This window comes from Mastigoproctus giganteus, chromosome 3, assembly GCF_048544385.1.
Source record: "Mastigoproctus giganteus isolate SK-2022 chromosome 3, ASM4854438v1, whole genome shotgun sequence".
Classification (NCBI taxonomy): Eukaryota; Metazoa; Arthropoda; class Arachnida; order Uropygi; family Thelyphonidae; genus Mastigoproctus; species Mastigoproctus giganteus.
This window is the reverse complement of record NC_143577.1, coordinates 97199425-97216063: the sequence shown is the minus strand read 5'-3', so window position 1 is coordinate 97216063 and position 16639 is coordinate 97199425. Positions and strand designations below refer to the sequence as shown.

The window sequence follows — 16639 nt, the reverse complement described above, 5'->3', positions numbered from 1 at the left end:
TTCCCTCCAGGGCTGAACTGATTGACAAGGCTGTCAACACATACTCCCTCCTATCATGTCTGAGCAAAATTGCAGACACTTCCAAATTCAATCCAATTTGTGATATTTTTCCAACAGTACTGACAATAGAGTCACCGACAATAACCACCTCCTGTGGAATCAGCGCATTCTGCCTTGGAGATTGCCTCTGTGTTGCTTGATGCACGAGTGTGATCTCTGCCGTCGAGTTGGGCAGCCGAGAGCTTGATGGGACACCCATTTTAATTCCTTCAAGGGCATCTACCCTACTCTTCAAATTCTCTTAAATGCCCGTTGGAATGCTGAGTTGGCACCTAATTTCTTCACACTCTCTGCGATGAACACGCACACAAAACATTCCTCTTGGCTAGGTCATGTCCTGTTCCAGAAAGATCGACAAATATTGCACAGGTTGCACATTTTGTTAGGCCATGATTCGTAGGAGAATCATCCCCTTCAGTTCTCCTCAAGCCACAGCACTTCCATTGCTTTGCTGCTCTTTGCTTCTCTGGGGCATGATTTTCATTTAAATACAATTTAATTGATCAACAATGAAAATTAATAAAATTAAACAATTTAATTGATTACTTGACAATACTACACTAAGCTAATAAATTTCTAAATGCCTTGCGCTATCAAGTTACGCTATAATGTTACGATTGCAGTTTTAAATTAGCTATATCCTTACTAAAAAGTAAAATTTCTTGGATAAAAACAAAAAATATATAAAATGACAATTAGTGATTAAAACCTTCAAGCTACTTATTTATCAAAATTAAACTCTACTATTCCACTGTACTACTAATTGCTGATGACCTCTTACTGACAGTGACAGCAGACTCAAGGACACAACTGGAGACACTGGCAAACCGGGCTCTGTCCACCCTTCAGGAATGGGTAAAGAAAAATCAACTTAGAATATCCCCTGCAAAGACAAACTCCATCCTGCTCAAGGGGTGCCTCAACCTCAGGCGGCCTCCACAAATCAAGATCGACCAGAAAACAATTAAATTCTCAAAGCAGCTAAAGTACTTAGGCATGATTCTAGATCCGAATCTATCATTTCAGGACCACCTGAAATATTTGCGTACAAAAGTCAGACGATACACTGCATTGGTTGCCAGAGTCACTCGCAGAGACTGGGGCCTAGACAGACGGGTGCTACGTCTTTTCTATAAAACCATCTTCACCCCAATTGTCACGTATGGATCTGGCACATGGTATCAAAAAGCCACAACTGTTGTCAATAAACGAATCATTGACTCGATTCACCGATCAATCCTTCTGACCATTACTCGAGCTTGCAGCACAGTGAGCATGCATGCCCTGCAAGTCCTTGCTGGTGTCCTTCCACTGGACTTAGAGATCATTCGACGGGGCCTCATGCACCACCTGGACAAGGGTATCCCACAGACATGTTTAGGATTCACCACCAACATCATCAATAGCAAGACTATGGAAAAGAAAAAGCTGCATGCTCACCTGCTGCAGGTGTGGCAGGATAGATGGGCCACCTCGCAAAAAGGCGAAATCACCAGAAAGTTTCTGCCCAACATTGGCCGGGTTTTTCCGAACTTCCCACCCTGGTTTTCTCCGGGCCTACAAGTCACATACCTACTGACAGGACATGGAGCTCTGAATGTAAAGCTATCCCTACTCTGAATACAAGAAGATCCCACCTGCACCTGCGGGGGGCTGGAGAGCTGGCAGCACCTCATGCATGATTGCCAGCTGTATGACGACCTCCGCAGTGCATTCATCACCAAAATACAGTATCTACCATACGGCCAGGAGCACCACATCTTGGATACCAGGGAAGAATATCAGGCTTTCTCCAGCTATGCACTGGCCCTGTTCACAAGACGGAGAGCTCTTATCGCAGGGAACCGCAATCAACCACTGACACAATAAGAAAAGAACAAACCTCGAAGGAAATCATCCTGCAGAAGACGCCTGAACCCAATGGCCTCCGATCATCAAGGCACTAAACCCCGAAGTGGACCTAAAGTTGAATAAATGAGAAATGACTCTATAAACAACATTGACGCAAACACCACATGGATGAGAAATGTCACAAGAAAGACTCCACAAACGCCGACAAGCAAACCCGGACCTTTTGACGGTAAAGACTGCAGAACGGACGGGAACCACCCCCACGAACGATCATGCTTCAGTCCGATCGCTCCTGGAAACGGACTAGAACCACTAGCAACTCCGCTGCCAAATGCTATATGGCGAGCTGAATGGGATACCCTTACCCTATTCATCTTAAATTCCCTATCCCCGGCAGGAGGGAGAGGAGACATGCTCTGTTTCCTCCCTCCCCTGCCAACCCATCTCTTCACCTGGTGAGGCATGCGCCTGCCTCACTGACCACCTGAGGTCGCTTTCTCTATCGTCCCCATGCTTCTGCCTTTCCCCCAGTCTTCAGTCTCTTCCCCCACTCTTACTGTATACCTTATCCATGGCAAGGGGAGATAACTCTTCTTCATCTCCCCCAGCTGCTATCCAAACTCCCCTCTGGTGTGGCATGGGCATGCCATACTGTCTAGCAGGGGTCATCTCCTCTATCGACCCCTTACTTCTACTTCTACCCCCCCAGTCTTCAGCCTCCCCTCCCTCCCACTTTTATCTTTCATCTAACGTATAGCCCACACGTCTAAATTTAATAACAACAAAATTCTGCCCGACCTATTAGGCCTTTTAACACATCTTTCTAGCGTTCAACCCCAACCAGCGATTTCCTAACAGCAATCTCCTTAAGAATTAACGTCAAACATAGTATATATACAGGGTGTTTCAGTTAAACGTTTCAGAACTTCTAAGAGGGGTAGGGTACATCCTGACAACTCGAAATCATATAGCAATGTGGGGTCGGAAATGCTTTCCTGAAGCGGTTCTTTATGGTGCTTCTGTGTTCAACACGAACACAGAAGCACCATAAAGAAAAGAGACCGTAAGTGAGAAATCGTTTTAATAATACATGAAAAGAAGCAAAAGGTACATGGATTAAAGTGTGTTCGAAGTTTCTTCCACGGGTTACAATGCACGCCTCACATCTCCGACGCATGGACATCCCAACATTCTGGAATACTCCAGGCGAATTTCGAATTTCTTCGGCAGCTACTGCGATTCTTGCAACCAGCTCCTCAGCATTGTCAACAGGGGTGTCATAAACTAGCGATTTCATATGATCCCAGAAATAAAAATCAAGACATGATAGGTCAGGTGACCGAGCAGGCCAACGCACAGGACCACCACGTCCGATCCACTGTTGACCAAATGTGACATCCAGGTAGTTACGAACATCTCCGCTATAATGGGCAGGGGCTCCATCGTGTTGGAACCACATTGTCTGTTGCGTCGATGCAGAAATCTGTTCATCTCTCAAAAGTTGTGGCAATACTTGCTGCAGAAAGATCAAGTAGATAGGTCCGGTTAGACGACACGGTAACAGGTAAGGTCCGATGAGGTGATCTCCCATAATACCGGCCCATTCATTGACCGAAAATCGAATCTGTGCTGCACGACGACTTCTGTGTACAATACCGCTTCAGGAAAGCATTTCCGACCCCACATTGTTATATGATTTCGAGTTGTCAGGATGTACCCTACCCCTCTTAGAAGTTCTGAAACGTTTAACTGAAACACCCTGTATATATATACACGCATTTTTTTTTTTACTACTATTTTATTTTTTACTTTTATTATTATTTTTTTATTTATTTATTTATTTTTTTTTTTTAGGTCCTAGCCATTGAAATCCCAGGAAACTAGGTGGCAGGACCTGCCGGAGCAACTCGTCATAATTCTGGACACCCGGTTAGCCTCCACGTGGCAAGGTATGGGCAACGTCGGGCCCCACCAGGGGCCTGGCGGCCAATAAGCCGGACAAACAATGGGCACAACAGATCACACTGCACAGACATGGCCCACACATTTTCAAGTCTCTGGCTTGACAGTGTACTGTCCTCGATACAGCGAACATACGCGGAGATGGGAGAAATCCCAGGCGCCGTCTGACACGAACATACCTTATACCTTATGTACTACTAATTATGTGTTACAATATTCATGCCAAAACACCAATACAATAGTGGTACAAATAATAAGTTGTAATTTACAAAATTATTAGCTAAATTTAAAAATAAGCTAATAAATGTGACTAAGACTATTAAACCATTTGTTAAACACAATTTAATATGTTACTTAATCAAAAATACTCGCACACTAGCTCAAAATTCTTTGACCGCACACATGCACTCTCATTCCTGAAATCAATACTTCTAGTTAAGCTTTAAAATGTTTAGAAAATTAAATGTCTACAGAATCACAAGTTTTTCTCACTTTTTATTACCTTGAGGAAGATGATGAAGTGGATCTGTCTGACTAGAAGAAGGCAAAGAGTGAGGATACATTCCACTAGAACCACATGATAATTCCCGAGACCTTGTATAAGTCTTGGAGGATTCCATATCTCCAGGTGGTGTTGGATGATTTGTTAATATCAAAAGTTACCATTACTGTGTTGTTTTTTAACAAAAAGTGTTTTGAGTGCAAACTTCAACTTTAATGAGGATATCAGTTGCAGATAGGGCTTACAATACCGAGATTTCGGGATCCCAGTCATTTTTTTTTTCAGGATTTGAAATACCGGTATTGATACAAAAATACCAGTTTTTCGATATTCATTTAAAAAATAATTCTTTATGATTTATTCACATAAAGGTTATAAAATTGACAACAATAAATCAATAATATTACAGAATGTGCAAAAGAGGGATTGTTATACACAATACAAATGCCATGGAAACCCAAAAGTCATGAAACTGAGACATAAAATCTTACAAATATATTTCTCTTAGTAAATATAGTGTTTGTGGAAGTAAAGCACTTAAGGAATAACGAAAACATTGTTAACGGAAATATTTCCATTAGTGGGAGTAGGCCTGGTAGGGCACTTAAGGAATATGGTAAACAATGGCATAGCAGGTGCGGAAGGGTTAAAATTAAAAGCTTCTGAACAATAGTTTAATCCCTCTATTATACTACTACTTGAGGATGTGACACAGTGCATTTTGGGAAAGGGTATGTAGCAGTTCAAATGTATTGTTAGCAGGTGATCTAGAAGTAAAACATGAAAGAGTTTTGTCGTGTGGGAAAAAACAATGTTTTTAAAAAAATCGTTTCAAAAACAATGTTTTTCCCCACACAACGATTCTCTCAACAAAAAACATTCTGCTTTTCCCACCAAAGGAAGAAGAGTGAGTTTAAAGAATAACACCATGATTGGGCCAGGTTTAAATTAGATAGGTGGAGATATGTAAATGAAAAGGAAATAAATAAGGTTCTCACACCAAAAGAGTGGTTTGTGGTTGTTGTTCGGAGAGGTTTCAGACTTGCAGTGATAGATCTAGGTTCAGCTCTGGGAGTGTCCAGCTATATAGTGAAGAGTTGTGCCGGGCATGTTCCTGTGCTAGAAGTTAATCCGGAAGTTGAGTAACAAGCGAGTCAGATAGTGCCCTGACTTCTACTACTGCTGTGGTAATTTCCTTCAGTATTAACAGAGAACTGTTCCTGAAATCCCAAAATAATACAGTACTGGAAGAGCTATACGGCAGAATTCAACTAAGTAAAAAGACTTCACCACACTCCGTGGAAGGAATCCCACCATGAAAGAGAAGATAAGTCCTCTGAACTGTGTTATATTGAAAAGGATGCTTAGATAAAACTGTAATTATTTTAAAGTAAGGATGAAGTTGAAGAAATTACAAGAAATTTACATGTTTAGTACTGAGTTGGTTTATTGGTTGAAGTTGTAACAAAAATTGATATTGCTAAATTAAGAGAGAGAGATATATATACGGAATTGTTAGTATTAAGTCAGCTTATGGATTGCTGTTGTGAAGAGAATTGATATTGCTGATTAAGAGAAATATGAGGAAGCGATTAAGATTGAATTAGCTTAGTGTTTGCAGCTGTAGAGAGTTGATATTGTTAATTGAGAGAAATTTTATGGAAATGATAGCATGTAATAACAGCTTAAATGAGAAAAATGAATAGATTAGATTATTGATTGAATAGAATGAATACCAATTATGTATATACAGTACTTGTAAGTAGTTTTGTATAATAAATGACTTTTGTTTTATAATATTTGTGTCATTGATCATAAGAAACTATGGGAAAATCCCTCATCTCCTGCAAATTCTGAATTTTTTACGCAGTCAGGTAGCTTGTGGGCCTTAGTGCTTGAGGGGAGCTGCTGTACAAAAATCATAACAATGGCCACTGATGGCAATACTAAGGTACAGGGAAATAAATATTAATAAATAACCCCCACATCTTAGATTTGGTTTCCTCACCAAGCTTAAATGTCAATCCCTTTCTTTCGTTAATACAGATATAGTGCCATAAAAAGTCAAAAAGAAAATAAGATTTTTTGAAGATGAGGGAATAAGGGGGGGAGGGTAAACTGCAACTCATCTATGACTATCTCAGTACAATAGCACCAAACAGCACAGAATCCAAAAGGATGTTTTCTGCCGCTAATTAAATATGTACCAAAATTAGATCCAGTTTAAATGATAATATTACTGATTGCTTATGTTTCTTAAGAGCTCACTTTATTCGGACAGGTAGTGTAGATGCTTAGACAACCAAATTTGCAGTTTCAATATGTATATTTTTTGGGTTTAGAATAACTGTATGTTTAATAATTTTTTGTTAGAATATTTATTATTACGGTATAGTTTAGGGTTAAAGCCTCAGGTTACGTAAATAGTTTAACTAATGTACAAGTTAGTGCATTTGCATCATTTCTGTACATAGCCAACTACTTAAGTAGTTATAAATTGGCATCATTAAGTATATCTCATATTATGAATACCTTCACAACAAGTTGCCATGATATTGCACTACCTCGAATAAGTAACACTTCACCATAGGAGAAGACTATTGTTACTTATTCTCAGCAGATACCATCACCCATACAGCACCGTTTCAGAGCTAATTGGCTTCTCATCAGTGGGTGGGCAGGTACCCTGGTGTTGCAACGATGACAACCCAGTTGTGAAGTATAAATCCTTCATTACTTATTCGAGGTAGTGTAATATCATGGCAACTCGTTGTGAAGGTATTCACAATATGAGATATACTTAATGATGTCAATTTATAACTACTTATGTAGTTGGCTATGTACAGAAATGATGAAAATGCACTAACTTGTACAATATTTATTATTGTAATAAAAGTTTGATTCAAAACATGAATTCAAGTAATTACTTGGTTTTTTTTGTCTTACTTTATTGCACCTAATTGTCATCAAAATTTATTGAGAAAAATGGGGGTTTTTTTGGAAAACCGGTATCCCGGTTTCATAAATTAAAAATACCTAAATAACGGTATTAAAATTTTTAGCCCCTGTTGTCAGCCCTACTTTCAGACCTATTATGGCAGAAACAAATTCTTGAGCTGATATAGCATCCTGATCTTCAAGGATCCAGGTGAGTCTTTAGTGAGCCATCTTTCCTAAACAGCTGGTCAGAAATAAAGGGTGGTAACTGCTGGGAGAGAAAGCATCTTTCCCCCAGTTTTGCTATGGCTACCACTACTGACTGATGCCATATATCAGAGTAAACAATCTCTTCAAAGATTCTGTTGTAAATTTGCAGTAGTATGAATATGGAGTTGGAGTTAAGGTGGCAATGCATCATGTAATAAATGTCATGTGGCCCAGCAGAACTATTTCAAGAATTTTGGTTAGCTTCACTGATTTCAGTAACAGTGAATGGTAAGTAATAGGAATGACTGATTTGCAGTAAAGTTAATTTTATATTGTTGAGCAACTAAATTTGTGTGAGCAACTAAATTAGTCTTCATAAGAAGCCAAGGGTGAGGAGGCAGCAAATGTTTCAGCTAATGCATTTGCAATGTTGATTGGAGAAGAAATATCTTTTCCTTTCCAAAACAGGATTGGGGAAGAAGTTTGTTGATGCTTTCCACTAAGGGTGTGAATTTTTCTCCACATTATTCTTGGATCAGTGTTTCTGCAGATGGTAGAAGTAAATCTAATCCATATATCCTAATTTGCTTTTCTGTTATTTCAGCTTTGAGTCGTTTACAGTTTATAAGTTTCTGCATTGTACAAAAAAAATGCAGTACAATGCAGAAACAATGCATGAAAAATACAATTTCAGCAAACAAAATTCCATGCTTTATTTTGCTTCATTTTAGCAAGAAAGCAACTCCTTGTCCACCGACCATCCACTAATGGATGTGTGCAACTCCCTGGCAGGGGATGTCAGACAATGTTGTCGGAGGTGAAATCGACTGTTCCACTATCATATTGTGGAATGGTGTGGCATATTCTGGCCCCATTGTTAACCTGCTATCTCTCATCCTGATGTAAAATAATGGCCTCCATAATACGATATATCGGGGTCCCAGCACTGAGATTAATAGTGGGACCTGCCACAGTTGTATGGAGGGCCTACTACCATGAAAGTTGGCAAAATTGTGAAAATCAATCTTGTGAAAATTGGTGTAAAAATCAGTCTTGTCAAAATTGGTCTGCAAAATCAGCCTGGCAAATAACCCCCTCACATTCAGAGACACAATCACATAATCTATGTTCTGAATCACCTTTATAACAAACCTCACAACCTGGGCAAGTAATGCAATAAACCACATTCGCACAATGCAATAGTAGAACAGTCAATTTCACCTTTGACAACAATGGCGCCTCCGTAGCCAGGTGGGAAGGAGCAGCAGTGCGTAGCACACGCTTCTTGATTAGACTGGGGTTCGAGCCCGTCACCACCAAATACGGAGGACGCGGAAAGGTCAGGAAATGACCACCACATATCCCCGGAGCAATATGGCCTTAGTTGCTAATGCTCCTAAAAACCAAATAATAACAATAACAATAATAATAACCTTTGACAACACTGTCTGAAATATCCTGCCCAGGGAGTTGCACACATCCAATACTGTAATGGCACAAGACGTGATTCTGCACCATGTGCAGAAATGCCCAGATAGTGAGGAATGTAAGAAGAGGCAGTGAGTGAACCATCCTGGTTATGGTGGGAAATAGACCCACTACCATAAAGTTGAAACTTATCCAGAACATGAGGGGGTAGCCACATTTGTTTTGATTCTGGCAAAAATCAGCTTTCCCGTCTGCATAGTCGCGGTGCAACCATGAACAATTGAACAATGCCCTCGCCATACTACAAAGATGCCTTGGGGCAGGTGCAGGTTTATAGTTAGTAAACTGCTTGACACACAGGTTTCCTGTAACCTGAAGTAATTGATCAATGACCAGTACAACGGACCAAGACATCGAAGAATGAAAGAGTATTATTCCTCTATTTCCAGAGTAAATGAAATGTATGGGGATAAGGTGTTAAAATATTGGAGGAGAAGTATCTCTGACCCTCTGAGGAATAATCACAATTGCATTATCAACGTATCTCTGCCAGCATCTGACAGGAGCAGGTAAACCTACAAATATGTCTTCTTCCAAGGCTTCCACAGTAATATTGGGTATGGGAGACACTAACTGGGGCACCTATAGCAGTACCTTGAATTTGTCTTTATAGGAAATAGCCAAACAGAATTGCACAACCAAACAAATATTCAAGGCATGGAAAATATCATCAATGGAGAGTGAGGTCTTGTTCTGTCTCCTACCAATATGACTGTTTTAGAGTATAGGATTAACTCTTCTCTAATTCATGATTGTAATATTTTCTTTATTTGTTTTTAGCAGTTTGTATATACAAGGTAATTCTCATATAACACAATAGTTAGGTTCCTATAAAATCTCAAGAAGTGCAAAACAGTGTTATATGAGACTAAGAACAGTACAAAAAGGGGGGTTACATTCCAAAAGCTAACAAAAAAACACCACTTTTTAATAATTATCGGAAACTTAATTTTTATTAAAAATAGTAATAACTGAACAAACATCTTACAAACTGCAATACATATATGTCAGATAATGTACGTTCATTTAATTTTTTTCCTCATCGCTGCTAAGCACAATCAAATGAGAACGTTTTCTCTGTTTCAGAAGGTGAATATCTTCACCTGAACTTTCTTCTGCAGCATCTATATTTCGTGTATCTTTTGATCTCTTTAAAAAATCAGTAATCTGGGTTTATTTGCTTTTGTTTGATAGATCTTTGTAAATTTTTAAGTTTAAGCTTTTTTATTTGCTTACCAATATACTGGTAATGCATTATAATTTACACCTTTCATTGCACAAGGAGTAGAGGATCTATAAACTGGCATAGGTTTTATCATGGAATCTCCTGACGTGTTAATGCCCATAAGTAACATTACACGATCTTTTGATGGCTTAAAACCTGGTGCAGTTTTTTCTTTTTTTTTTTTAAATAAACATTTTGTTTGACATTTTTGTTCACAGAATGTTTATTTCAAAAGACCTGTCTCATTTATTTCAAGAGACCTGTCTCACTGGCACTGAAAACTTGATGTGGCATGTATCCGTGCTCGTCAATATTTTTTTGAAATTCCTCTGCATACTCTTGGCAGCTTCATTATCACTTTCCCCTTGAATTCTTATGTTATATAATGAAAAGCATTTTTAAATTGCTCAAACTAACCTTTACTGGCAACAAACTCCTGATTAACAGACAATTCTCCATTTTCTTTAAAATGGTTATAATTTTTAGTGCCTTTTGTTTAATTACATTTCCGTCTAATGGGATCCATTTTTTACCTATCATCAATCTAAATACCGAGTGCTTTTTCCATTTTCTCAATTATTAGCGATCGGGGACGAGCTGCCATATTTGTGGAAATGAAAGATCCTGCAATATCCTCACATTTTTCTTTATGGTCTGGATTGTTGTTTCATTTAAATTTAAACTTTTTGCAACCTATGATACCTTTTCCCCTTTTAAAGATGATCCAAAATTTGTATCTTTGATTTTAGAGAAATAAAGTTTCTTTTGAACGGTGCTTTTTTACTTTCCTTGGCATAATTTAGAGCTAGAATTTAATTCACAACAAAGAAATTATTCCAATGGTCCTTAAGAATAAACTTTAGTAATACATACCCAGAAAAATTTATAAATGATCAAATCAAATAAAAGCCAAAATAACCTTGCAAAAACCTTAAGTCACGAATTGCACGCTTCGAAGTCAAAATTTTTTATGGTCTCAAACAAGCACAAGTTCAATATAGCACAGAATACAGTAAAATACGGCGATTTTCCCAATATTTTTCTTTGCATAACGACTAGTGAGTCAACAGCAGGGATTCACAAAAAAAGAATGGAAATGTTGAAAAATTACATCAAACACAGCAGGATTTTCCCCGCACAAAAGCTCAAAAATACCGTGTTATGTGAGGTTTTCTGCAAATTCTCTAACCGTGTTATATAAGTACTGTGTTCTGTGAGGAGTGCCGCAATTTATCAATCGTATTAGAGTGAAACTATGTTGTAGGAGTAGGGGTCGCCTGTATATACATTTACAGAAATATTATGACAGTTGCATTTTTATTGATGACTTTCTCAAACGGTGTATTTTATTTTATGTTACTTGATTTAAATGTTTCCTTTTTGTCTGCTTTAAGTTTTTATGTATACATTTCCACTCTGTATCAGTAAACAATGATGAACAGTTGCATTCTTGTTTCATCAGTTATTATCATCAATCAGTCATTGTCATCAATTAAGAATGTTCGGCAGTGATCACAATAAGTAGTGTGCACGCACACGCAATGTCTAAATAGTGCGAGGCTTCAAAGATGGTTACAATATCACAGGATGACACAAGGTGTAGAGGACAATGTCAACAAATGATGAATTTGTCTCCTGCATCAGAAGAATTATTCAGGTGGATGTCAAATAAGAATTAGAGACAGCCTCTGCCTCTCAAGTTGAAATATTATATGGTAATTGCCAAATCAACGTATCTGATACCTTAAACATGAAAAGATTATGCAACTTCTTTGTTCAACTTTTTTCCCAAATTTTTATTAGTAAATCATATGGAAACAAGAGCTTAACTTTCAAAATAACTGGTTAAAGTTAGTAGTAGTAGTAGTAGTGACATGTGATGCAAAAATGCATGTGTATGAGTTTATGCAGCATCAGCCAAAAAAAAAAAAAAAAAAAAATCACACCATTCCCTCCAAATGCCTGTCCAGTTCCTCCTTAAATTTATTCAACCTATCAACTTCCACGACAGACGGAAGTTTGTTCCAGCAATTAACCACCCGCTAGCTAAAGGCAAATTTCCGCACATCTATTCTACATCTGTCTTTTCTTAATTTGAATTTATGCCCCTTAGGTTCGTAATCTGAACAAGTGGAAGGATCCCATCAGAATTAAGCGTGCTCAACCCATTCAAGGCCTTATACACCTCAATCAGATCACTGTGCAGGGTGCCTAGTCTCCAGCCACTGCAATTTGCAGAACTTAAGCCTCTCTTGGTAAAAGGATCCCTTCATTCCCCTCACCAATCTTGTTGCCCTTCTCTGTACATGCTCAAGTAAATCTACATCCTTCCTAAAATGAGGCCTCCAGACCTGTACGCAGTACTCAAGGCGTGGCCTGACCATTCCCTTATACAGAGGGATAATCACCTCCTTTTCCCTGCTAGTAAATTCCTATATATCATTGACAAAACCCCATGACCTGCCCTGGCAGCTTGTCTGCATTGCTCAGAAAACTTCATATCTGCCTGCACAATTACTCCCAGGTCTTTTTCATTTTCTACCACATTAAGTGTAGTACCACACAGTTGGTACGTTTCTCTGGGGTTACTTCTACCCATATGCAGTACTTTGCATTTCTCAAGGTTAAACTTCAGTTGCCACTTATTAGCCCATCTGCCCAAATTATCTAGATCCTATTGCAGTAGCACACTGCCATTACTGTCATTAACAACCCTGCCAACCTTTGTATCATCTGCAAAATTCGACACTAAGCCTGATATACCTTCATAAATTTCATTGATAAATATACAAAACAACAGTGGACCCAACACCGAACCCTGTGGGACTCCACTAATAACATTAGTCCACGAAGAGCAGCACCCATTGATTACCACCCTCTGTCTTCTCCCACTCAACCACCCTTTTATCCATTGTAGCAACTTATCTTAATACTATTCTGCTCCAATTTGTACAATAGTCTTTCATGCGCAACAGTGTCAAAAGCTTTCCTGAAATCCAAATATATGATATCAAAATTATTTTTTGCATCCAGTTCCTTTGAAACCACATCATAATATCCTATCAAATTTGTCAGACAAGACTTTCCCTAAACAAACCCATGCTGTGTCTGAATTATTGCTGCAGTCTTGTCTAGATGATCCTGCAATGCATCTTTAACCAGTGACTCCATTATTTTACCCGGAACAGAAGTTAAACTAACTGGTCTGTAATTACTCATGTCACCCTTCGATCCCCCTTTGTGAACTGGGGATACATTTGCACATCTCCAGTCTGTGGGTACCTCCCCTAAGTCCAAGGATGCTCTCATAATTATGGCTAAGGGTTTGCTTAGTTGCTTTGCCGCCTCCTTTAATATAACTGGATAGATCCCATTCATCCCAGGTGCTTTTCTTATGTTTAACTTGAACAATTTATCCTCCACTTTGCTCTCAGTTATTACAATATCATTAAGTATCCTGCTACAATTTGATAACCTTCTGCCATTTTCAAACCTTAATAATTCCTCATGTGTGAATGTAGATGCAAAATACTCATTCAGTTTGTTTGCTATCTGAGCAGGATCATCAACAGTCGAACCATCGATGTCAAGTGGACCAATCAGATTCATCCCCTTCCTTTTAGAGTTTATATAAGTAAAGAAATCCTTGCTGTTTTTCTTAGCATCTTTTGCCAGGCATTTCTTGTAATCTGCCTTCGCCTGCCTAACCTCCTTTGTGACCTGATTACAGACTAGCTTATATCTGCCATAGGCTTCTGAGTCACTTGATAATTTATATCCATCCCATGCATTTTTCTTCTCTGTTATGAGTCTCATTAGTTCATTTGATAACTATTTAGGCCTAAACCTTGAACAATATTTCTTAATAGGTATGAAACTTTTAGTAGCATCCACGATTAATTCCTTGAATGCTTCCCACTTAGAATTTACTGTTGGTAACATCGTCACTTTACCCCACTGTACAGAATTTAAAAACTTTCTGAGACCACTGTACTCACCTTTATGGAAGCAAAAACCCTTTCCTTTACCCCTGATGGTAATTATATCTTTAAGTAAATCCCACATCAGTACACTGTGATCACTGCCACCTAGTGGTTCCTTTATCTGCAAATTCTTAATACACGAATGATCACTGCTGATAACCAGATCAAGAGTATTACTCTCTCTGGTTGCCTCTTGAACATGCTGCTGCAGAAAACAATCATCCAATAAATCTACAAAATCTGACTAGTGTGTGGGTGACCAACCCACAAGTTCCAGTCAATATCTGGGAAGTTAAAATCCCCCATTATAAGACATTCTGATTTACTGGCCTTCTCTATTTCTCTGTATAACTGTTCATTGTACTCAATCGAGTCATTAGGCCTATAACACACTGCTACTCTTATTTTTGCTTTCACAGTGCTTAGGTCACACCAAACTGACTCAACAGTGCACTGTTCATCTATATCAACTGGGTGCACTTCTTTTGATTTTATGTTTTTCTTAATTAACAGCATAACACCTCCTCCCTTTCTATCCTGTCTATCCTTTCTGTACACATTGTACTCCCCAAATTCAGTTCTGCATTCCTTATATCTGTGTGACACCACGTCTCTACTATCCCAACAATATCTGCCTTTGATGTCTTGACCAACACTTCAAATTCATCAAATTTATTTACTATACTTCTAGCATTGGTATACATGCAAGCATACATGCTCCTATTCCTATTCACCCTAACACATCCCATATACCCACCTATTTCAGAATGACTGCCATCCGTCCCCGAAACCCCCAACACCCCTCGCTCCAGGTCGCTACTTATTCTAATAGAAGTTGTGCAAGAATCACCTTCACCTCTGCCTACGGCTACTGTTAAACTATTAGTCCTTGTATCCCCCCAAGCTATCAGTTTTCCGACCCACCTAACATTGCCTCGATAGCATCAGCAAATATTCTTGCACCCTTTCTATTTAATTGTATCCCATCCCTGTAGAAGCAGTCTCTCCTGTTATCAAGTACAGACCAGGCTGAAAAAAATCTATCCCTTGAGCCTTGCACAATCTTTCCAGGGCCAAATTGATCGACAAGGTTCTCATCATATACTCCCTCCTATCATGTCTGGGCAGAATTGCAGACACTTTCAAATTCAAACCCTAATTCTCGGCTTTTGTTCAACAGTGACCTGTACTTGTTTGATGATTGTGGTCCAGGATTTCTAAAACAATAACTGCAGCAGAATATGGTACTACCTTTATAATCCCCAGACAAAATGTTAGTCCTTCCGTATTGTCTCCCATATCTCTCTCTCTCTCACAAAAAAAAAAAAAAGAGATTATAAGCCTCCTGATATAGATTCATAATGAATTTATACTAGGAGATCATACCATTAATATGTACTTCAAAATTATTAAGTAGTTGAGGATTTGCAATGAGAAGTAATATATCTGATCTCAGAACAAGAAAAAACTGTAAATAACTTCATTACAATGATCCTGTTTATCATGCAACAATAATTTTGGGAACTCTGTAATTATCTTACAATTACACATTCCACCTTATTCACCTGACTTTGCACCACATAATTTTTATTTCTGAAAACTAGAGAATTATTACAGGGACAATAATTTTCTAGTGAAGACAACTGCAACAAATGTAATCAAGGAACTCGCACAAAAAAAAAAAAAAAAAAAAAAGAAAGAAGACGAAAGCTTTGCAATTATACAATAAATGGAAAAAAATGCATAGTCAGAGTCATTATTTTTAAAAATATTATGAGTAATTATCTGTAAATATTTGTTTTAATAAAAATTCAGTTCTTTTTATCATACCTTGTATAAGGTCTAAATAGAATCTCTATATCTTTCAAACTGTTCCCAAATGTCTAAATTTAATTTTGTTTCTAAAGCATCCAGCAACCAAAAGAATGTTACACATAAAGGAAAACTTACCTAGCCTATTGTTATTCATTGTGAGGTGTTTGAGGTTGCTAAATTTTCCAATAGCTCCTGGTAAAACTGAAATCTTATTATCTGAAAGATCTAATGTTCTCAGTACTTGAAATAGATTAAGCAGCTCCTTTGGAACCTATTAAAAAATATTTAAAAAGTCAATTGTGATTACAATGATAAAGATTAGTCAGTGGATATCCCAGAAGTCTTCCTATGTTTGGATTTCAACTGGGACTAAGTAGATAAATCTGATTCTAATACAATGTATTTCTGAGAACAGAATAAATAAAACAAAGCATACAGAAAAACTGCAATTCTATCATTCAAACACATCATATTGATTTTTCTGCAGCCAAGGAAAGTCATATATAGTTGTTGCAAAACATCCAAGCTCAGCATACATATTTTGATGCCAGTATTGATAATGTAAAGAATATATGGAATTTTATGGTATACTCTTTTAAGAAAAAA

At 38.1% G+C, this 16639-nt stretch overlaps 1 protein-coding gene across 2 annotated transcripts in view; it reads right to left on the bottom strand.

Annotated features, from left to right (window-relative positions):
* Positions 1–16639, bottom strand: part of LOC150088170 (leucine-rich repeat-containing protein 57-like) — an 81828-nt gene that overhangs the window by 39190 nt on the left and 25999 nt on the right. For both annotated transcript variants that reach the window (XM_090370598.1, XM_090370599.1), the window contains one exon: positions 16169–16304. In XM_090370598.1, the coding sequence (XP_090226724.1) occupies positions 16169–16304 (136 nt within the window). The remainder of the gene's footprint in view (positions 1–16168; positions 16305–16639) is intronic.